General features: G+C 27.9%; 8 protein-coding genes across 8 annotated transcripts; 3 read left to right on the top strand and 5 right to left on the bottom strand. All coding sequences in view use genetic code 12, as the record gives it.

Moving 5' to 3' along the window:
• Window positions 1-101: 101 nt before the first annotated feature.
• On the top strand, window positions 102-1,616 carry KGF54_004629 (uncharacterized protein; the record flags this gene model as incomplete). The annotated part of the gene is made up of 1 exon (XM_051765348.1): window positions 102-1,616. The coding sequence occupies one exon, from the start codon at window positions 102-104 to the stop codon at window positions 1,614-1,616; it is 1,515 nt and encodes a 504-aa protein (XP_051618671.1).
• Window positions 1,617-2,665: 1,049 nt separating this feature from the next.
• On the top strand, window positions 2,666-4,162 carry ALD5 (aldehyde dehydrogenase (NAD(P)(+)); the record flags this gene model as incomplete). Its single annotated transcript, XM_051765347.1, has 1 exon — window positions 2,666-4,162. The coding sequence occupies one exon, from the start codon at window positions 2,666-2,668 to the stop codon at window positions 4,160-4,162; it is 1,497 nt and encodes a 498-aa protein (XP_051618670.1).
• A 238-nt stretch (window positions 4,163-4,400) lies between these two features.
• On the top strand, window positions 4,401-4,931 carry KGF54_004627 (uncharacterized protein; the record flags this gene model as incomplete). The annotated part of the gene is made up of 1 exon (XM_051765346.1): window positions 4,401-4,931. The coding sequence occupies one exon, from the start codon at window positions 4,401-4,403 to the stop codon at window positions 4,929-4,931; it is 531 nt and encodes a 176-aa protein (XP_051618669.1).
• Window positions 4,932-5,001: 70 nt separating this feature from the next.
• On the bottom strand, window positions 5,002-5,673 carry KGF54_004626 (uncharacterized protein; the record flags this gene model as incomplete). The annotated part of the gene is made up of 1 exon (XM_051765345.1): window positions 5,002-5,673. One exon carries the CDS (start codon window positions 5,671-5,673, stop codon window positions 5,002-5,004), a length of 672 nt encoding a protein of 223 aa, XP_051618668.1.
• A 294-nt stretch (window positions 5,674-5,967) lies between these two features.
• Window positions 5,968-10,023, bottom strand: KGF54_004625 (uncharacterized protein; the record flags this gene model as incomplete). Its single annotated transcript, XM_051765344.1, has 1 exon — window positions 5,968-10,023. The coding sequence occupies one exon, from the start codon at window positions 10,021-10,023 to the stop codon at window positions 5,968-5,970; it is 4,056 nt and encodes a 1,351-aa protein (XP_051618667.1).
• Window positions 10,024-10,855: 832 nt separating this feature from the next.
• On the bottom strand, window positions 10,856-13,063 carry KGF54_004624 (uncharacterized protein; the record flags this gene model as incomplete). Its single annotated transcript, XM_051765343.1, has 1 exon — window positions 10,856-13,063. One exon carries the CDS (start codon window positions 13,061-13,063, stop codon window positions 10,856-10,858), a length of 2,208 nt encoding a protein of 735 aa, XP_051618666.1.
• Window positions 13,064-14,362: 1,299 nt separating this feature from the next.
• Window positions 14,363-16,675, bottom strand: KGF54_004623 (uncharacterized protein; the record flags this gene model as incomplete). The annotated part of the gene is made up of 1 exon (XM_051765342.1): window positions 14,363-16,675. One exon carries the CDS (start codon window positions 16,673-16,675, stop codon window positions 14,363-14,365), a length of 2,313 nt encoding a protein of 770 aa, XP_051618665.1.
• A 2,460-nt stretch (window positions 16,676-19,135) lies between these two features.
• KGF54_004622 (ferric reductase family protein) lies at window positions 19,136-21,538 on the bottom strand (the record flags this gene model as incomplete). The annotated part of the gene is made up of 1 exon (XM_051765341.1): window positions 19,136-21,538. The coding sequence occupies one exon, from the start codon at window positions 21,536-21,538 to the stop codon at window positions 19,136-19,138; it is 2,403 nt and encodes an 800-aa protein (XP_051618664.1).
• Window positions 21,539-23,071: the final 1,533 nt, after the last annotated feature.

The raw sequence follows: 23,071 nt of genomic DNA, 5'->3' as shown, positions 1-23,071 counted from the left end.
TCTACCCCCTAAATGTCAAATTGACCTTTTTTTTTTTTTTCAGATTAAAGATATAAAAAAGTAAACATTGTAAAATTTTACAACCAATTTTATTTTACTATATGGCAAAACATTCATGGTTTAAAGGACCAGTATGTGGTACGGATAATTGTAAATCACGACTATATAGATCACAAGATGGTCTAACTATATGTCAATATGGACATGTATTGGAAGGAGCAATAGAATTTAATGATGATCAAGAGACAGTATCAGTTCAAACAAGAAGATTAAATGTTGTTGCAGTTGATGAAAGGGGAAATTTTGAAAGTCAATCTAGCCAAAGAGTTGCTAGTAAAATTGTTAAAGAAAAATTAGTTGGAAACGAAGCTATGCCTATATATTTCAAGTGTTTACAAATTTTACTAAAACATCAATTAAATTCAATAATAAAAATTTATTTCAGTGATGGAGTTAAGAATGAATTAACGTTAATTGTTAAAACTAATTGGTGTAAAGTCTTGAATTATTATTATGAACAATACGATGACATTAGGAATAAATCAAATAACGAGAAAAAGTCAATTGATATATTTGATTTAATTTGTATCATTTATATATCGAGTTTACAATTAAGATCATATCCTTTATATATTAGTGATTTAATGGAATGTTTGTCAGAAGATAAAATACCATATTTCAAAACTTTTCATTTACTACCATCTGATGAATTGAATCAATTACATGGTACCTATTATGAAAGATTACAAGCTCATTCAAAACCAACTAGCGGGTTAATTTACAGAAGAATATTTCATTTAAATTCAAAAATACTTGAGAATGACTTAAAAATCCCGACAACTTATTATTTTTCATATATATATAACACTTTTTCAAGCTTACTACTACCGAATACGCCTGATTTATTTATGATGATATTTAAATTTTTAAAATTGTTTGGAAAATCTGATTTTGAAATACCGTCTCAAATTAAAACAGAGAAAAAGTTAACTGAAATATTTCCCGAAGTTTATTTAACACTGATGATGATTTACATTATAAAATTATATTTTGAGTATGGAGAGTATGATTATTTGAATAATTGGTTAGAATACGTAAAAAAATATGATACAGAATACGAATACAATAATAATCTTAATGATGAAATATTATTAAATTGGTCACAAGAGAAAACAGAAAGATATTGTGATTGGATATATAATCATATAATGCCTCAAAAATACAGGAGGAATGACAATAAAAATGAAGATGATGATGAAGAAGAAGAGGAGTTATCTATTATGGAGAAAAGATTATTTCAAATTTTCACAATTGATGATAAAATCAAAACAAATAATAATAATGACAGTAATGATGATAATGACTTAATTAATGACAATACTAATGAATTAATGACAACAAAATATAATACATTAAAACAAATAATAGAATATAAAGATCAATTAAAAAATCAAAAGTCAAATTTAAAGGGTCCAAATATAAACATTAAAGAATTAGAAATATTTTTATTTAATAAATTATCAAAAAATTTAAATTTAAATATTGAATCATTTGAAAAATATTATACAACAATTAAAAAACAATTTAATAATATTGAAAAGGATAAATTAAACTGATTTATTAATAGTCAATTAAAGATTTGTTACATAGTAGTATAAACCTGAATAATGCATGATAATTATATTTCTATATTCCCCGCAATTTTTCAAATTTGAATTACTTTACCTATAATGAAACTAAAACGGTTGTAGTCGGCCCAAGATTAAAATTTCAATTATTTATCGCACTTGATTTAGCATTAACTAAAAATAACAAAAGAAAAAAAGTCCGAGCGGAAAAATGATCTGAATCAGGAAATAATTTACATTTACCAAGAAGATTCTTTTAATTATAATTTTTTTATTGTAGAAAATTTTATAGTGAAACCCTTCAAGAATAACAATCAAAGTTAATTGCAATAATTTTAAGACCTAGAGCTTAAAGATCAAATCAAGTAGGAGATTAATTTGACAACAAATAAAGACATGTAAAATATGAAACATAAATATATTTAAAATCAATAAAATTTTTTTGTAATGATATCATTTTTTAATTATAGCAATTATTAGGGAATAACTACTATAATAATAGCACAAAAAAGTTTACAAGACATGTAATATTTGAAATCAAGATTATAATAATAAATTATAATCAATCACCCCCCCTTTTTATTATACTCTTCAAGTATTTAATCAATTGTTAAGTAACATTCAAACGTTCTACAATTGAAGCTAAATAAACCTCCCTTATTATTCTAATAAAAGACATGTCATGAAAAAATTTTGATAAAACTATGCAATTTTTTATTAGTCTATCATAAATAAAAGAAAAAAAAAATTGATCTTCTCTTTTTGATCCCCACAAAAGTTTAATTTTTTTACTTAGTAAATAATAATAAATAATAAATATAATAATAATAAATTTTTCACTTCTACGAATAAAAATTAATAAATAAATAAAAATGTTGAGTTGATTTAGTAACTTATAATTTATATAAATATTAATTAATATTTCCATAACTATTTTGTAGTATATATACCATTTTTTTTACAACCAATTTATTTATTCATTTCAATTCAATTAATTAATTAATACGATACAATACAACAATAAATAATAATTTATAATGGGAGATTTACCTTTAGAAGTTAAAGTTGATATACCAAATGGTAAATCATATACTCAACCAACTGGTTTATTTATAAATAATGAATTTGTTTATCCAAAAGATAAAAAAACATTTGAAGTTGTATCACCATCTACTGAAGAAGTTATAACTTCTGTTTATGAAGCTAAAGGAGAAGATATTGATATTGCTGTTGATGCAGCTATTGAAGCTTATAAATCTTGGTCAATAAGTGCACCAGAAACAAGACAAAAAGTTTTATTAAAATTGGCTGATTTAGTTGATGAAAATGCTGATTTATTAGCAAGTATTGAAACTTTTGATAATGGTAAATCTTTACAAAATTCAAAAGGTGATATTGCTTTAACTGCTGCTTATTTTAGATCATGTGCTGGTTGGTGTGATAAAATTACTGGTAATGTTATAAATACTGGTGGTTCACATTTTAATTATACTCAAAGAGTTCCAGTTGTTTGTGGTCAAATTATTCCATGGAATTTCCCAATTTTAATGTTATCATGGAAATTAGGTCCAGTTTTAGCAACTGGTTCTACTTCAGTTTTAAAATCTGCTGAACAAACTCCATTATCAGCTTTATATATGGCTAAATTATTAGTTGAAGCTGGTATGCCAAAGGGTGTTGTTAATGTTGTTTCAGGTTTTGGTAAAATTGCAGGTGCAGCAATTTCAGCACATATGAAATTAGATAAAGTTGCATTTACTGGTTCAACATTAGTTGGTAAAACTATTATGAAAGCTGCTGCTGATTCAAATTTGAAAAAAGTTACTTTGGAATTAGGTGGTAAATCACCAAATATTGTTTTTGATGATGCTAAAATTGATGCAGCTGTTCAACATATTATTGCTGGTATTTTCTATAATTCTGGTGAAGTTTGTTGTGCGGGTTCAAGAGTATTAATTCAATCTGGAATATATGATAAAGTTGTTGAAACTTTGAAAAAAGCAGTTGAAGATATTAAAGTTGGTGATCCATTTAATCCAGAAACTTTTATGGGTGCACAAGTTTCAGAAGTTCAAATGTCTAAAATTTTACAATATATTGAATCAGGTAAAGAACAAGGTGCTAAAGTTATAACTGGTGGTAAAAGAAGTGAAGGTAAAGGTTATTTCGTTCAACCAACTGTTTTCGGTGATGTTAAAGGTCACATGAAGATTGCAAAAGAAGAAATTTTTGGACCAGTTGTTACATTAATTAAATTTGATACTGTTGATGAGGCTATTGAAATTGCAAATAGTACTGAATATGGTTTAGCTGCAGGTATCCATTCAACTGATATTAATAAATGTATTGGTGTTGCAAATAGAATTAATGCAGGTACTATTTGGGTTAATACTTATAATGATTTCCATCCAATGGTTCCATTTGGTGGTTTCCATTCTTCAGGTATTGGTAGAGAAATGGGTGAAGAAGTTTATCATGAATATACTCAAACTAAAGCGGTTAGAATTAAATTAGATACTACAGGATTTAAATAAGCAGATTGTCTATAAACTAATTAGGTAAATAGGTTAATTAAAAAAAATAAAACTTAATAATAATAATCATAAAAAATGTTTCTGTAAATTTTCTTTGGGTTGAATAAACTCAATTCGTAAATTTAAAATATATTTGTCGCACAAAATCAAAACTTCTAAACATATCTCTTCTCATTTGAAACATAATTTATTCATTTGATCGAGCCCAATTTACAACAAAAAAATCACAACATCAGAAATGCCATTAGCTCACAATTTAAATAAAGTTACTAAGAATTTATCAAAATCAACAGGATCAATACATATAAAAGGTCGTAAATTTAAGCAATTAAATAGAGCAACCGTTCGAGATAAGAAATTAAAAAAACAAAAATTAGAATCAATAGAAAAAAAATCAAATGAGTTACTAATTGTTACTTTTATACAAAATCAAATACAGAATGATGATAATGAAACATATAGTCTTGATGAAATCAAAAATTTTATTGAAGATTTCATAAATATAGATCGAGAAAAACTAGCTGAAGAATCAAAAAATCATAGAAAAGGAAGACCAATATCAACAAAACAAAAATTATTAACTGAAAAATTAAAGCATGCAGAACATTTATTTGAAACAGGTTATAAAGTACCTGATTTGGGTGATGCAGAAACAGTAACTAGATTAAGAAGTTGGAATGGAACTACTGGTGCAACTACAGGCTTCAAATTCATACATATTACGAAATCAATGAAAGAATTTCCTACAAAAGAAGTAGAAATGGAATAGACGATTATTTAAATACAAATTTCAATTAAAAATTACTCAAATAAACACATTAATCACTAGGTACCAAAACTCAAGCTTCAGCTTTTTCTTGAGGACGCTTATAAAAGAACTTCTCCTTATAAGCAACATTCCCAACTTTATCAGTTTTAAACTTCATTTCCAAAGGATCAATATTAGGTACTAACTTACACCATTCATCCAACATTGAATTTGTTTTACAATGTAAATCCCAAACATCAGGTAAAGTATTAATCAATCTAATAAATGGATATATATCAAAATCTTTTTTGTAAATTGTTTGTAATTTACCATCATCTAAATTTGATTCAACAACATCAATTAATTTATCAATCAAACAACCAGTTGATATAACATTAAAAGGTTTATTTTCAAAATATTTTTTAACAGTTTTTAGGTCTCTTACAAAAAAATCAAATTTTACTTTATTTGATAAATCATTATAATTTAATTCTTCACCTGTCCAATATATAGATTCTGGTGAATTTGTTAATCCGTTTTTTTCAAATACATTATATACATCATCATCTATAATTTTTTTTGTTGTAAACATTTGCATATCTTTTTCTACTTTTGTTAAATTTAATTGATTAAATAATTTCATTTCTGCTTGGGTTGCGAAAAATCTTGATTGAATTGTTCTTAATGTGAGGTTGGTTATTACTGGTATACTTTTTGGTACTTGGTTTCTCTGTATTTGATTAACTACTTGTAACAATTTCATTTTTGATTATGGGTTAGAGATATTTGAAAAAATGAAACTCCTTATACAGATTCGGTATTTATATCTTTTAGATTTACATAAACTATATAGATAAGATAAGTATGCCTGATCATCTTTCCCCATATTTCGTAAATGCAAAATTAAGTGTAAATAAGCTTGATTCTGTTTAAAAATTCCTCAAAAAAACTGGAAACAACAAAGCGAATTTCGCAAAAAAATTGTATATACTTAAACACAAATTCATTATTTCGAAGCTATACATATCAACTATTTGAACTTACTTTCTGGATTATATCAAGCCCATAAGAATTTTCTCCAACTAGATTTGGTATCTTGTTTAATCATATTATCGTTTTCTTTTGATATTTTATCTTTCAAAAATTCATTTTTAATATTATTTAATTGATCTTGCTTTATGTAATGATCATCATGATTTATATTTTTAAATTCTTCAACATTTGGGATTATTGTGTTATCAACAACTCTTAATGGTTCATCTTGATGTTTTTCTTGTTGTTGATTTTCTTTATATTCTATTGGTTCTTCCCAATAAATATTCAAACCAATTAAACTTACCAAAATCAAACCAATAACCGAGAAAATATCTTTAAGTCTATTAAATTTCTTATTACCAGTAACATCTTTTCCTAATATAAGATATTTTCTACCATCCATAATTTTATACCCAATAATTTTCCAATTTTTGAATTGTAAAATGTTTAATTTTTCATTAATTAATAAAAGCTCTTGTTTATCGAAATTATTTAAAATTTGGAATATATCTTCATCTAATTTAATATTTCCTAATAAAGATTTCGAAATTGGAATTGAATCTCCATCTAATGTTAATAACATATATGACGTTTTATAACCTGGTAAATCTTCATATGGTTCTTTCCATCCAATTTCTTCTTTTTTTAACTGTGAAGTAGTAGTGTTTGCAGTCAATGGTGTGGTAGTATCTATTGGATTCTTTGACTTAGGTTTCTCTTGTACTTTAACATGACGTAATGGTTCTTGATGTTCTTTTTTTGTGCAAATAACCTTTGGTTGTATTGTCTTGACTGGTTCTGGTTGAGGAGGTATAAAGTGATTTTCAAATTCTTCAAAATTGGAAACATCTTCTTGCTTTTTGTTCAAATCTGATAAATATTTTTCGGAATCATGATATTTTTCATTTACATTTGAAGAAACTGATGGTTTAAATTGTTCAATATCAAACTTATTTGAGATTGGTGTAGAATTATGAGTAATTGAATCTTTTGCTTTGTCATCAAGTGATTTTTTCAAATCATTATAAAATTCTTGAATTGCTTGTGAAGTCATTGGTCCTCGAGAATTTTTATTCATACCATAAAGACAAACAATAAATGTTGGATAGTTATCAATTTCTGAGTTATAATTTTTTAATTGATTAAGAACTGCTTTGCGGAATAAATATTGTGGTGAAGAAATATCCAAATTTGAGATATTTTCATCAACTATATTTTCAAATTCTTCTTTCGAGATGGAATAAATATCTGGTTTGAATAGTAATTTTGAATCTAATAAAAACTTGCCCAATATTTCATATTCATTAGCTTTTAAAAATTCTAGTTGTTTTTCAATCACATTAACTTCACCAGACTTGACCAAATTTTGGAATTTTCCGAATTCTTTGGCACTTGTAACAACATTGTCTAAAGCAAATGTAGAATCATTATTGTGTCTGAACAACATACATAAGTTCTTATAAAGTTTATTCCAAATAATCTTCTTTTCCATTGTGGCATAATTTGCATTTGATAATTCCTTAACTTTTTCTAAAATTTCTGAAGCATAAACATCTTCAAATTTATCAATATTTAAAGCATTTTTCAATTGTTCCAATTCAACAATATATTCTTCTAAATGGAAGTCATTTGGTATTTGTTTATACTCTATAGATGATCTTACCATGTCTTTATTTTTTTCGAAATTTTCAAAAACTGACTGCGAATTTAACAATACATCTAATGCAACAGTATGATTACCATTTAAATCAAACAATCTTGCTAATCTTCTTTTCAATCTGATATATTGAAAAACTTCTGAATTGTTAGATGCTATTAAATGGGCATCATTACCTTGTTCTGCAAAATATTGATCTATTTGGTAATCCAAAGTATTAATAATTTTCTTACTATCATGGTTTTCAAATGGCACACCACCTAATGATTCTTTTAATTTCAGTAATTCTTTGGTAAAGTTAGATAATTGTAAGTCATCTGGAATTTGAACATATGAAGTTGCTGGTTCAATTGTGGTTGGTTTTTGACTAAATGATTTTTCGAATTGTGCAAAAACATCATTATTTAAAACAACTGCATTTAGGATCTCTAAACAGTTAGTAGAGTTGTTGTAACTAAACTCTCTTAATTTTCCACTTAACTTAATGAAACTTCCATGATTAATTTCTGGATACACAGTATCATCACTCAAAAGATCAGTCAACACTTCATCAACTTTACTCATGACCTTTGCTTTATCCTCAAATCCACCTACTAGTTGTTTTAAAAATTTAATTTCGTTTATATGATTTTCAAGTCTCAACCAGTCTGGAATTTGTTTATATTGCGAACTTAACTCAGCTGAAGTTTCACCAACTTTAGAATACCCATCTGGTGTATAATCTTCTACAAGATCGTCTAAAGCTCTTAGATTATTGCCAATATATTTTGATGAGTCCTCAATCGCTTGAATTAATTTTGAGTCAGGTAAATCTTTTCTTAACAAGATAAAGTCAGTAAGATCACCAACGCTAGCGAAAGTTTCAAAGTACACTCCAAGTTCACTTCTCAAACTCTTTAACTCCCTAACATAATTTATTATCTCCGAATAAGGTGGAAAGCATTTACTTAAAGAATGACCTTTTAATTCAAGGTATTTGATGATTACCTCTGGTTGCTCAAGAATTTCTTTAATTTTTTCAAATTCCAAGTTATTTAAAACGTTTAATTCAAAAGAACTCAATGTTTTATCATAAAATTCCCATTCTGTATCACTTAAACTATGGAACTTATCAAATGGATAGTTAATTTTGAACAAAAAATTCAAAGTGAAATTATCTTCAAAATTGGAAGAGAATTTATAATTTTGTAACTCTAAATCTTCATAAACTAACGCAGGTAATAATTTTCCTGCTTTTAATTGATCAGTAGTCAAATCATCAAATAATGATTTTGCTTCCTCATGATATGGGTTTGTTTCAACTTGAGCAATATTAAATAATAATGGAGCTAATTTGAAATAATTTTTAGTTTTTGGAATTTGATTTGCAAAATATAATTTATTCCAAACTAAAACAGGTTGTTCTAATTTATCGAAGTAAATTTCCATATCACGATAATCTTCAAAGCTTTTATAATCTAATGCTAATGAAAAATCATTTTTGGTAATGATATTTTTTATTAATTTCAAGGGAGTACTTGTAATTTCCAATAAACTTTTCAAATTTTTGTAACGAGCAACTTGTATTGAAATTTTAAAAAACATTTCATCAACATTTGAATTTGATTGAAGATATTCGTCAAATTTTTTTAACATTTTTTCAATTTGAAGTAACAAATCAGTTTTAGATCTAAATTTCTTGAAATTAAATTCTTGATCTAATGATTTCAATTCGGGAATATAAAAAAATAACCCATTTTCCAAAAATTCCAATACTTGTTCACTTTTTTGAACTTGGGGTAATAAATCAATTGATAAGTTCTGGGTGAATAATGGATCTTCGTTAACAAATCCAATAAAATTCTTGGTCATTTCATCAAATCTTGATGTATTTAATTCTGTAACTTCAGCAACTTCACCACGACTATATTTATCTTGAAAGATAAATAAAGTACTAATAATTTCCATACTATTTAAATCTGAAAATTGTTTAATTCGATATTCAAATGCTTCTTGTAAAAAGTGTTGGAAAACAAGCAATTCTTCATAAAATTCTTTAACATAGGCTAAATCTTGTAAATGACCTTCTTCATCTTTTAAATTCCCTTCCCAAATATAATAGTCTAATAATGGTTCAGTTAATTCTTCATTGAATGTATATAATTTTTCAAATGGATACCATAAATTATCTGGTTCTTGAAGATTTAAAATTGGTGAGGCATTAGATATCTTCTTGGAGCTTGGTTTTTTAATCTTTTTAGTTAATGATATGTAATCGATTTCATATTCATTATTAAAAGTTGCAAAAGATCTAAGTTGTTGATTCTGTTGTAAAAATAATTGTGGTTCATAAAATTTATTCAAAATTGGGATACTTAATTGTGGATTAATATTTATTTTATTCTTGAAAATTTGCTTAAATACCAACTTTCTTGAAATCATTTTGAAAGAATAGAAAGAAAAGTAAGATACTTCTTTTAAGCTCGTGTTAATGTTAAATAAAAACCTTACTTAAAAACTATTGATAATATTAATAGTTTTGTTAAATATGCGGGGTCGGAATAGATACAACCCCCTTAATTGAATGATAATGATAACAATCTCTTTAGAAAATATGAAATTTGAATGCTGAATTGAATGAAAAAGGACAAGTTATGATTAATTGGTCTCTTCAAATTGTTAACTTTAAAAGAAATCTATATAAATAAACTAAAAACTTAATAATTATAATAATAGAATTAAGGGTGATAAAAGAGAGAGGGATTTCAAATATTTATTATTATTATTTATTAATATTTATTGTTATTAATAGAGAGAGAGAAAAAAAGAGATAAGATAAAGAAAAGAAAAAGATAAGTAAATTAGATAGTCTGTCACAAAATAATAATTAGCGACAAGCTTGACAAATTGTAGTTGAACTAGGTCTCACATAGGAAGAATATCTTTTTATTATGATTATAACTGGAAATGATTAAATATTTCTATGAAATAAATAATTATAATTATCTTTTAATCAAAATTTATTTTCTTTGTATGTTTTTTACCGTTAAGTCTTATCTCAAAGTACTGAAACAAAAGTAAAATTGTGAGACACAATTACCTAATGTAGTACAGTTGCGGCGTTATATTTATATATTTCAATAGGAATTACAATATCATATGATTTCAAAATCAAAATTTCTATATTTATTGATAATTACATTAGTTAGTATTTACTTACTTAATATCTAAGACTAATAAATTAACCAGCATCTAATTCAAATAATTTGAAAAACTAAGCCCAAATTTGAACTTGTTCATAAAAATCAACTCTTTTTCTTTCTTTATTATTGATATTTTTGCAACAATGATAACGGATTTGATCGACCATTACTGAATGTCCACATGCAACAAATGCGATTGAACCATTTGATTCTTGAATATTTTCAGGGATATATGATTCAAGATTTGGTCTACCTTCTTTAAACGTAATATGTGATAATTCTTGTTTTATAGTTTCAATAATTTGTTTTGGATTTTCATCATTTTTTTCATCATATGAATTTTGTTCAATTTTAGTAATGTCTTTTAATGTTTCTTCTTTATTGAATGATAATTCATCGGAATCTTCGGATTTATTTAATGATAATCTTTCTAAACCTTTAAATCTATTATGAAACTCGTCAATAAAAATATGACTATTTGGTTGAGTTACATAAATAGTTGTTTCAATTTTGGTATGCTTTAAGCTCAATAACTCTTCATAGAACCAATATAATGATCTCCATTCTCTAACAACCCAAATAAGTTGAACAACATTTTTACCATCTTTACTATTTACGGCAATATCAACTGCTTCTGAGAATATACCAGGAATACCATTACCACCAGCAATAAAAACAGCTGTATCTGCATATTTTGCAGCTGTTGCTTCACCGTATGGTCCCTCAACACCAACTCTTATCTTGCAAGATCTACCTGGTTGTTTAGATAATGTTTGATACAAACTATGAGTAATACCTCCTTTAACTTTGGCGTATAAAATAATAGAACTACCTTGTTCAACCGAATCAGTAAATGTAAAAGGATGTGATTGCCAAAAATAGGTTGGCTTTAAAAAATGGATAAATGCATGACCACCTGGAATTGAATGCCAATAACTTGGTTTTGGTACAACAACTTTTAAAGTTTCATCAGATAATAAAGTTACTTCAGCATGTGGAAAACCAAATGCAAACAAACGACCAATTCTAACAACCCTGTCAAAACACCAAACTGCAATTGAAGGATAAACTAACCAAATAAATCCAAGATCAACAACATGGTACCAAGTTCCGATAACCCAGAACACGGCTAACAAAATATGTACAATCAAAAATATTTCATACCATCTTCTTCTCAAGTATAACATTCCTTGCATCATTATTACACCACCACATACAGTTGCAATTATACCCCAATAAAAATAACGCTCTTTGATCGTTTCAGCCCAATAAGGAACGAAAACGATAGTGAATGTAACAGCATGAACAACAACCAATGAAAACATTATTCTAGCTGTATGTCTATGATATGTCATGAACGTACTATAATTCCAACGTACTACCCATTGTAGAAAGTTATTTCTACCAGCAAATAAGAATATTAATGGCATCATTAAAGTCGCAACTATACCAGTCCTATCAGCAACATATCTAATCTCTGACATATATTTTGTTTCATTAATAATATCACCTTCAACTCCTTTTATATTTAATGCACATACTAAAATAGTAATACAATAAGACAAAAATATAACAATAGTTTCAAACCTTGATGGTATTAAAAAACCAAAAATTTTTAAAAATGTTTGTTCTTGAGCTCTTTTATTATTGAAAGTTGCGGGCATTGAAATGTTAGCTCTCCACCAACTAATCACTGGGTTTGTCATTTTCTTAGTTAAATTTGGGAACAATATCTTAGACCAATTAGCAATAGCACCCAATAACAACACTAATAACCAGTAACCTAATATTCCTGCACCATAATTTATACTATTACCATAATTTTCGTAAAATCTTGTATAGGAATCTTGATAATTTTTAGTATTTGTTTTGTTGAGTATGAAAGGTGTGTCAATTGGAACAGATTTATTAAAATTTTCAATCTCCTTAGCTGATTTAGCATCTGATAAATAATGCCCAATTGACTGTTTATACCAATCCTCATGCACTGTAACATTATAGTATCCACAATTTTCAATAAGATAGTCAGTATATTTAATCTCAGTTCTGTCTATGCTATACAAGCATCCAGCTATAGTTGAAAGCGCATTTTTATTAGTACATGCACAGCTTATATCAGTTGCTGGACAGAATGTTACTTCTGAAGTCATTTGATAAAAACAAGCATATACAAATCTTGACGTTAATCCAGAGTTATACTTTGTATCAGCTTCAACCTTGACAACATTAAAAACTAGACAAAGCACAAAACACCAAATACAATTAACGCTATTGAACATTATTTTGATTCTAATTTTTGGGTTAACCTGTAACTTTGAAGCAGATTCATAAAATTTTTGGGTCCAAATTAAAGAAGGGAAATAAACTGATATTTATATCAGAAAATGTTTTGCAACATTCTGAATTACATTGAAATAAGTAGAAACAATTAATTATTAGCATCCCGCAATAAGTTTAAATTTTACCATCAACTATATTTAAAATAAAATAGGAACTAAGTTTACCGCCTTTAATGCAAACTTTATAATTTGGAGGATTGCAACTTTATTAAACAAATTCATCTAGTTATTGTACTATAATAATGATTTGAAATTTAAAATAAACCAATCAGGAAATAATCAATGCATAATTTATTTAATTCATCTTTAAATTGTCAATATTAATTACGTTTTTTTTTTTTCATGCAAGACGTTTTAAGTGATCTTTTAGATAAAATATTTTTGAATATTAATTACATGCGTGAGGGACAATAAAAAATACAGAATGATTTACTATTAATGCATCAGGGCTTGTAACTATATGAAATGCTTTCAACAGTGATTTTTAAATCACTCAATGATCAACACAAATACATCAAGCAATAACTGAAAAAAGTTATATAGCAAATCCCTCAGTCAAATGCTTTAAATTTGATATCAAGTAATCCAGGTCCTTTGACAATCCTCAGTAAGAGGCTACGTGCATAGGTAAACTTTAATCTAAAATTTAAACCAACAACCAATGCGAACTCTAAACAATTGTAAAAAAAGAAAGAACACTTACCTTCGGCATTTGTTAAAAGCCGATCTCATTGTGTTAAGCAACGTAAAGTACGTAAGTACTTACTGAAATTGATCCCTTCATTACGAGTTATTTCCTCAACATAAGACCGTACTCATAACCTTTTCAAAGAATTTTAAAAATCTAATTGTTCAATGGTTTGCAAACATAATCAGAGTCAGAAATTAGTCTTTTTTCTCATACTTAATCTTTTCGATGTAATTAAAAAAAAACCACTAAAATATTTAGATGGCCAAAAAGAATCTGTTTGTTCGATATCATGGCTCTTTTGAACTTTTAAGCCTGAATCAAGATCTACTATCATTAATGAAGAGATTGATCTCAAGCGTGATAAGTAAAAGTTGGTTTCACAATTTAATTTCTTGATTTACCCCTGAAACAAAGCTTGCATTAGTCTTGGCGTTGTATCAGAATATTGGAAGGTTTTGGATTATTACACTAAAAAGCTTCAGTATATAAAATATTTAATAGCTATAACGGTCTATCCATATCGATATATACGGTGGTTGATTAGAGATTTAGGCCCAAACTTGAATTTGTTCATAAAAATCAACCCTTTTCTTTTCCTTGTTGGAGATGTTTTTAGTGCAACAATAACGAACTTCATCAACCATAACTGGATGTCCACAAGTGACAAACGCGACTGATCCATTTGATTCTTTAACTTCAGCTGCAATAATGCTTTCTATATTTGGTCTTCCTTCATTGAATGTAACATGAGATAATTCTTTTCTTATTGCTTCAACTATTCTTGCAGCATCATTTGCATAATTGATTGAGCTTGATTTTCCCTCACATGAACTAATTTCAACTTCGCTTTTGGTCATTTCTTTCACTGAATCATCTTTCTCAAGTGATAATCCATCTGATGAATCAGATTTAACAAAAGATGGCTTTTCTGAATTTGTAAATCTACTATTAAATTCTTCAATGAAAACATGATTATCTGGTTGTGTTAAGTATACTGTTGTCTCAATTTTGGTTTGCTTTAAGCTCAATAACTCTTCATAGAACCAATATAATGATCTCCATTCTCTGACAACCCAAATAAGTTTAACAACATTTTTACCATCTTTACTATTTACGGCAATATCAACTGCTTCTGAAAATATACCAGGAATACCATTACCACCAGCAATGAAGACAGCTGTGTCTGCATATTTTGCAGCTGTTGCTTCACCGTATGGTCCTTCAACACCAACTCTTATTTTACAAGTTCTACCTGGTTGTTTAGATAATGTTTGGTACAAACTATGAGTAATACCTCCTTTAACTTTGGCGTATAAGATAATAGAACTACCTTGTTCAACTGAATCAGTAAATGTAAAAGGATGTGATTGATAAAAGTAAGTTGGTTTCAAAAAATGAATAAATGCATGACCACCTGGAATTGAATGCCAATAACTTGGTTTTGGTACAACAACTTTTAAAGTTTCATCTGATAATAAAGTTACATCAGCATATGGAAAACCAAACGCAAACAAACGACCGATTCTTACTAATCTATCAAAAAACCAAACTGCAATAGCTGGATAAACCATCCATATGAAACCAAAATTAACAACATGATACCAAGTTCCAATCACCCAAAATACTGCTAATAAAATGTGAAATAGTAAGAATAATTCATACCATTTTCTTCTTAAATATAACATTCCTTGAATCATTATAACACCGCCACATACAGTTGCAATTATTCCCCAATAAAAATATGGTTCAGTTAATGAAGATGCATATCGTTCTCTTATGACGAACAATATAGTATAAATGACTGCATGAATAACAACTAAAGCAAACATGATTCTTGCAGTATGTCTATGATAAGCTACAAATGTACTGTAATTCCAACCAACTAACCATTGTAAGAAATTATTTCTACTAGCAAATAAAAATATTAATGGCATCATCATAGTAGCAGTAATTCCAGTTCTGTCTGCAACATATCTCAATGTAGCTATGTACTTTTTCAGCAACAAAATCTCATGCTCTATAGCGGTTGAGTTTACAGCATGAAGTATGATTGTTATAACATAAAATAAAAATATTACTATTGATTCAAATCTGGAAGGAATCAAAAACCCAAAAAATTTTAAAAAATTTTGTTCTTGTGCTCTTTTCTTTCCAAATGTAGCTGGCACCGAAATATGTATTCTCCAGCAATTAATTAATGGTCCAGTCATCTTTTTATTTAAGCTTGGGAATAAGATTTTGAACCAGTTTGCAATAGCACCAAGTAATAAAATTAACAACCAATATCCATACATACCAGCACCATAATATAAAGAATTACTATAATTGTCATAAAATCTTGCGTATGATTCTTGATACAATGCTAGATTAATTTTATTCAATATAATTGGGTAATTATATGGCGCAACATATGTTTGACCAGATGAGGCAGCAGCACCATCACGTTTTGAATGTTGTTGCATACTTGAACTACTATTAGCTGATGGGGCTACAGGTACTCTAGCTTTCTCTTTGTAAATTTGGACATATTTGGAAAACCAATCTTTTGTAACTGGTGAAGTTTTAACAAGCAGACATTGTTCAAAGACTCCATGTGTATATTTTTCCTTAGTTTTACCAATTTCATAAAAACACCCAGCTATACTTGCAATATTATTTTCATTGGTACATAAACATACTTTATCTTTAGATGAACAAAATTTACCTTCAACCATAACTTGTGCTAAACATGCATAAAAATATTTCACATTTGATAAATCTTCATATGGCTCAGGTTTACCACCTCCATCTCCATGGGCAAATACTATTGACAAGAAGTACAAAAATGAACAGAAAACATAACCAACTTTGGTAAAAATCATACTTGAAAATGACGGGTTAAGGTCTTAGGTAGATCAAAATTCATAAAATTTTATGATATAATGACTTCTTTATATAATTTGAAAGAATAAGACATTTTACTAAAATTTCAAATGATCATTTAGTTATTAGATCAATTCAATTTGCTATTGGCTATCTGTTGTTACACTTCAGAATTCAACATTCTTATTAACATTTTAGTCTATTGAAAATTTTTTTGCAGCTAAACATATGTTCAAAAAATAAAAAGATTTGATACAAAGTTAATTTAAACTCGTACTAAACTTTAATTTGACCACCCTTAATGTAACAAGAAATTTTTAAGAAATTATTTAGGTCGATTTACGACAAATGTGCTCGCGGTTTGAAGAGTCTCCTGCTTCATCTAAAACTTGTAGAGCTGTGACTGCAAATTATTGTGGTATAGTTAAACACGATTGTAAGATTATTGCATTTACTCTAGATCTCTTTGACCATATGTTTACAGAATCTGTATATGAAATAAAAAATGGAAAGCCACTTAAATTATAACACAAAATTTGGTAGCCAAGAAAATCTGTAACATGAAAAATTAAAATTTTTTTAGTTTCACCATATTTCTTTATCTATTTCATCTAAGACAAAACATATCATGAATTGCAAAAAAGTTAGATTAGAAAGTTTTGCACTAAATTAAATAAAAACAATTAATTATAAGAATAACTTATATTTGGATTAAGCAGGGGACTTGTATTTGTGTTCTTTTGCTATATTGCTGCTTACACTCATTTGAACTCAAAAACTTCTCAAGTCCAGCATCAAATAGCTGTAATTTACTCTTCTAAAAACAGATTTGTCATTAATTTGAAAAGGCACTTAAGCTACTGAGCGGTGCTTACAGGAAAAACCACAAATCTTGTTTTGTTTCGTCACAAAGCACAACAATATTCATTAAGTTTGATCAAAATGGTTCAGTGGCAATTAGACAAGTCTAATATTATCAGTTTCGTTACCAAAATCAAAGTCATTTACTATTTTTCTTGTCTGGCTTGGCAACATTTCATTTTACGAGATTTAAATTCGTAATTGATTACAATTTACTGGTTATTATACATTCCAGGATGAATCTTAAAGAGACCTTGAAGTTTATAGATTTTGCTCGATGATGTAGTAATTTCTCTCAAACAGAACAGTGATCAAGCAGTGTATTTTGGAGAGAGTTTTGTCAGTCCTTATTTAATGTATTTCCTTAAGTTATCATAAATTGTCATAGTGACCTTTACATAAGTGAAGTTTTAATTGTGTCTTACTGGATAAAAACTGTGTCTTACTGGATAGAGAGAAAAGAATTTCATTTAATTTTGTGCTAGAGATCACTTTTAGTTTGCGTGACATTCCCAAGATTTCACGCCTTAAAGGTTTATTCTCAAGCCATTTATAAAAACTTGTTCTGGGAGGGTTCTTTTACGATAAAGTTTTATATGAGCCAACCTAAACTCAAACTGTTTGTAACTATGAATATACTAAACCCAAGACAGAAACATTTTTTATCGAATAATCACTCATAGGTGTGTAATTCTTCAAAATTAATAGCAATAACAGGAAATAAAGAGGCCGCCTTCCCTTATTGTTTAGGTTGAATTTTTTGAGAATGATTAGTGTTCTGTATTATTTAGATGAGCATTCAATTAAAACCAATCAAGTTAGAGCAAATTAAAGATCTAATTACTCCTAATTTTGGAAAAATTTTCAATTTTAAATTTATGCAAATCGTTTAAATTGATCTTTTAGATAAGAAAGCTAGTCCTCTTATTTTTTGCATATTACACAAATTTATTTTATAGACACAAAGATTGTCACACAAAAAGCGAAACTTTTAAAATTATTGAGTTACAATCTAATCAATCGACTTTGTTTAATAAAATTTTGAGCTAAATAACGCATGTGTTTTTTATTAATACGAGGTTATTTGTGGGCATCATCTCAAATTTTTTTCAATAGCCAATGATGATCTGAATAAAGTATGTGGCTTAAGCCCGAATCACTTTGTTGATCTGACTACAAAGGCAGCGAGTACGAACAATTATCTGATAATATAGTTCAGGTACTTTCAACTACAGACCATTTATAATTTCTCCGACCTTTATTTTGAAGTGGCCATTGTTTAATCTTTCACATCATAAAAATGGAGTGAAGCTTCAATATCATAACCTTGACGGTTCACTAAACAATTTTAAAGGAATTTAGTAATCGAAAAATTGGATCCTTATTATTGGTTTTAATCGTTATGCTTTGTTTTGTTTGTAATTTTAAATATGAAAAAAAGACTTCATATTAAGCCAGGAGTTAATGAAATGTTATATTTATAAACCCACATCGAAAAAAAAATTGCACGGTTAGCGAAATTAGCTATGAAACTATATTCATTAAAGAGTACTCTATATATATGTATACATGAATTAAATACAAACTTTATCCGAATTTTATGCCCAAACTTGAATTTGTTCATAAAAATCAACCCTTTTCCTTTCACTATTAGAAATGTTTTCAGCACAGTAATAACGAACATCATCAACCATAACTGGATGACCACAAGTGACAAATGCAATTGATCCATTTGATTCTTTAATATCATTTTGTATTATTGATTCGATATCAGGTCTTCCTTCCTTGAAATCTATATGAGATAATTCTTTTTTAATGGAACTAATGATGGTACAACCATCATCTTTTTCATTTAAAGAAGCTGATTTTTCATCACATGAACTATTTTCAACTTCAACAGTATTTTTTTCTTTCACTGAATCGTCCTTCTCCAATGATAATCCATCTGAGTCATTTGGTTTGTCTAGCGATAATCTTTCTAGTCCAGTATATCTATTGTGAAATTCATCAATAAAAATATGACTGTTTGGTTGAGTGACGTATATTGTAGTTTCAATTTTAGTGTTTTTCAAATTGATCAATTCTTCATAAAACCAATATAAAGATCTCCATTCTCTAACAACCCAAGTAAGTTTAACAACATTCTTACCATCTTTACTATTAACAGCAACATCAACTGCTTCTGAAAATATACCAGGAATACCATTACCACCAGCAATAAAGACAGCTGTGTCTGCGTATTTTGCAGCTGTCGATTCACCATATGGTCCTTCAACACTAACTCTAATTTTGCAAGTTCTACCTGGCTGTTTAGCTAAGGTTTGGTACAAACTATGAGTAATACCTCCTTTAACTTTGGCATATAAGATAATAGAACTACCTTGTTCAACTGAATCAGTAAATGTAAAAGGATGTGATTGATAAAAGTAAGTTGGTTTCAAAAAATGAATAAATGCATGACCACCTGGAATTGAATGCCAATAACTTGGTTTTGGTACAACAACTTTCAAGGTTTCATCAGATAATAAAGTTACATCAGCATGTGGAAAACCAAACGCAAACAAACGACCAATTCTTACCAATCTATCAAAACACCAAACTGCAATAGCTGGATAAACCATCCATATGAAACCAAAATCAACAACATGATACCAGGATCCTATTACCCAAAATACTGCTAATAAAATGTGGAATAGTAAAAATAATTCATACCATCTTCTTCTTAAATATAACATTCCTTGAATCATTATAGCACCGCCACATACAGTGGCAATTATTCCCCAATAGAAATATCTTCTAGTTAATGTAGATGTGTAACGTTCATTTTTGACGAACAAAACAGTATAATTAACAGCATGAATAACAACTAAAGCAAACATGATTCTTGCAGTATGTCTATGATAAGCTACAAATGTACTGTAATTCCAACGAACTAACCATTGTAAGAAATTATTTCTACCAGCAAATAAAAATATTAATGGCATCATCATAGTAGCAGTAATTCCAGTTCTATCAGCGACATATCTCAATTCAGCTTTATATTTTGAGTTCAAAAATACATCTTCTTTAATGGCAGTTGAATTCACGGCGTGAAGTACAATTGTTACAACATAAAATAAAAATATGACAACTGTTTCAAATCTCGATGGAATTAAGAATCCAAAAAATTTCAAGAAATTTTGTTCTTGTGACTTCTTTTTTTTGAATGTAGCTGGCATTGAAATGTTCTTTCTCCACCAATTAATTAATGGACCAGTCATCTTTTTAGTTAAGCTTGGAAATAATATTTTAGACCAGTTTGCAATAGCACCTAATAACAAAATCAATAGCCAATAAGCATACATACCAGCACCATAATAAAGTGAATCATTATAATTATCATAAAATCTTCCATAGGACTCTTGATATAAGGTAAGGTTTCTCTTGTTTAAAATAATTGGATAATCATAAAGGATTCTTTGTGGCCCACTTCCTGAACCACCTGAACCTCTTCCACCTGAACTTTTACCTCCTGAAGCATGGCCACTTGAGCTTGGACTGGAACCTTCTCCTCCTGCACTTCGGCTTACTGATGCTTGACCATGCTCATTTGAGCTTTGATTACTTGAAGTACTATTCTTTGAAGCACGAACGGGAACTTTGGCTTTTTCCTTATAAATTAAAACGTACTTAGAAAACCAATCTTTTGTAACGGTTGAATTGGGGAAACGCAGACATTGATTTACTAAACCTTCTGTATATTTTTGATCAGTTTTTCCAACTTCATAAAGACAGCCTGCTATACTTGCAATTGCATTATCATTGAAACATAAACAGCTCCTATCTTTTGGTGAACAATATTTACCTTCGGCGCTTACTTGAGCATTACAAGCGTAATAATATTTTAGATTTGATGTGTCCTCATACGGTGCGGGACCCTCAGTACTTCCATGTGCAGCATTGACCAATGAAGCTAAATATAAAACGGAATAAATAGTGGTTCCCAATTTTGTGATGAACATAATTAAACTGTAGTAAATGAAAAATCTGAAGTTGCAAAACAAATTGGAGGTAAAAGTTTGAAAAGATCAACCTAGAAGTGTTCCAGCATATTTATATACTTTAAACTGATTTATTGTTCTCCTTTCTATTGGATCTCTTTTTCCAATAATTGGCTAATTTTGGTAATATAGAGTGCTATTAATAACGGTGGGTGTTTTGTGATTCAATGTTGATCATTCCATATTTTGCTGCAAAAACAATAGAGACAAAATAAAATAATTATGTTAAGTGGCTATTTTGTTTATGCAATTTGAATTATGCATATTATTAATTCATTATGCTTGTCGATTGGTGGGCAAATATTGCTACATTAAGCTAGACTACTTTAGTTATGTTTAGAAACTGTTTTATGTCTCAATTGTGTCTTGTAGCTCACTTTACGCCATTTTTTGAAACAGTATTAAGTTTGACGTTGACAGTTTACTAAAACAATACTAAAATGAATTAGATAGAACGTAACACAGCTTTCTTACTATAAAATCCCAGAAACTTCAACAAGTACAATAAAATTTTAAGCAAATACAAACAGAGTTAATTGTGAATTGGCTTTAGATTTATATTGACGAATAATAAATCTAGATCAAGTCTGTATTGATTAAAGTTCAAAAATTTTGAAACAAAAATAAAAAATATGTTACAAAATGTGGTAGCCAAGAAAACAAATTAGTCAAGGAAAACAATAATTTATTATTAAAACAATGAAAAAAAATTTTATCTATTCAATCAATTGAAAAACAATTGCTTGTATTAAACATTAAAGAGCTCTTTATGTAGTTTAGTGTAATTTTTATTTAAATTTTTTGATGTTGATAGAGTTAAATTTGCTTTTGTTTAAAGTTAAAATGCAATAATATTGGCGATTATTTTTAAGGAGGTTTAAAAATAATATACTTGTTTTCAAATTTTTTTTTTCCACATATGGCCCTGTAATTACCATTTATTTGTATTTCGACCCCCTCGTCTAGTAAGAGAATTGTATAGAATATCAGAAGCTATTTTTTTCAGTAGACTTGTCAGTTCGTTAAACAAGGAGAAAACAAGAGGTTATTCTTGGCAAATAAAAATTTATTTCAATTAAGAAAACTTGTTTTACGAAGAAACTAGAATTTCGTAATTGAATCTCAACACATTTTCTAGTCATTAATTTCATTAAGGGGTACAAGAAATCATATAAGCAAATTATCAGTACAAGTTCAAGATTATTTAAGGATGTTTACTAATTGAATCCTAACTTCGATCAATAAAGTTCATTTTCATTAAACAGATATACAATAATCAAATCCAATCAGATAAATTTGATCCTATTGTTGTTTTTAAAGCACAAAACAATATTGTACAGTGTAAATAAAAATTTCACATAATATTTTGTCAATTTAACTTGCAGTGCAGGAATGTTTTTCATATTTTCATAAATTTTCTCTTTTAGGTCGCAAGGTAAAAATCAGTGAAGATTATTTCTATGAAAAAATACTCAAATAAATAGGGAAATTACC

This window comes from Candida jiufengensis (genome assembly GCF_024610255.1).
Source record: "Candida jiufengensis strain CBS 10846 chromosome Unknown scaffold1, whole genome shotgun sequence".
NCBI classification, from domain to species: domain Eukaryota; kingdom Fungi; phylum Ascomycota; class Pichiomycetes; order Serinales; family Debaryomycetaceae; genus Lodderomyces; species Lodderomyces jiufengensis.
Note: the sequence above shows the minus strand (reverse complement) of the source record. Positions and strands in the feature narration are given on the sequence as shown.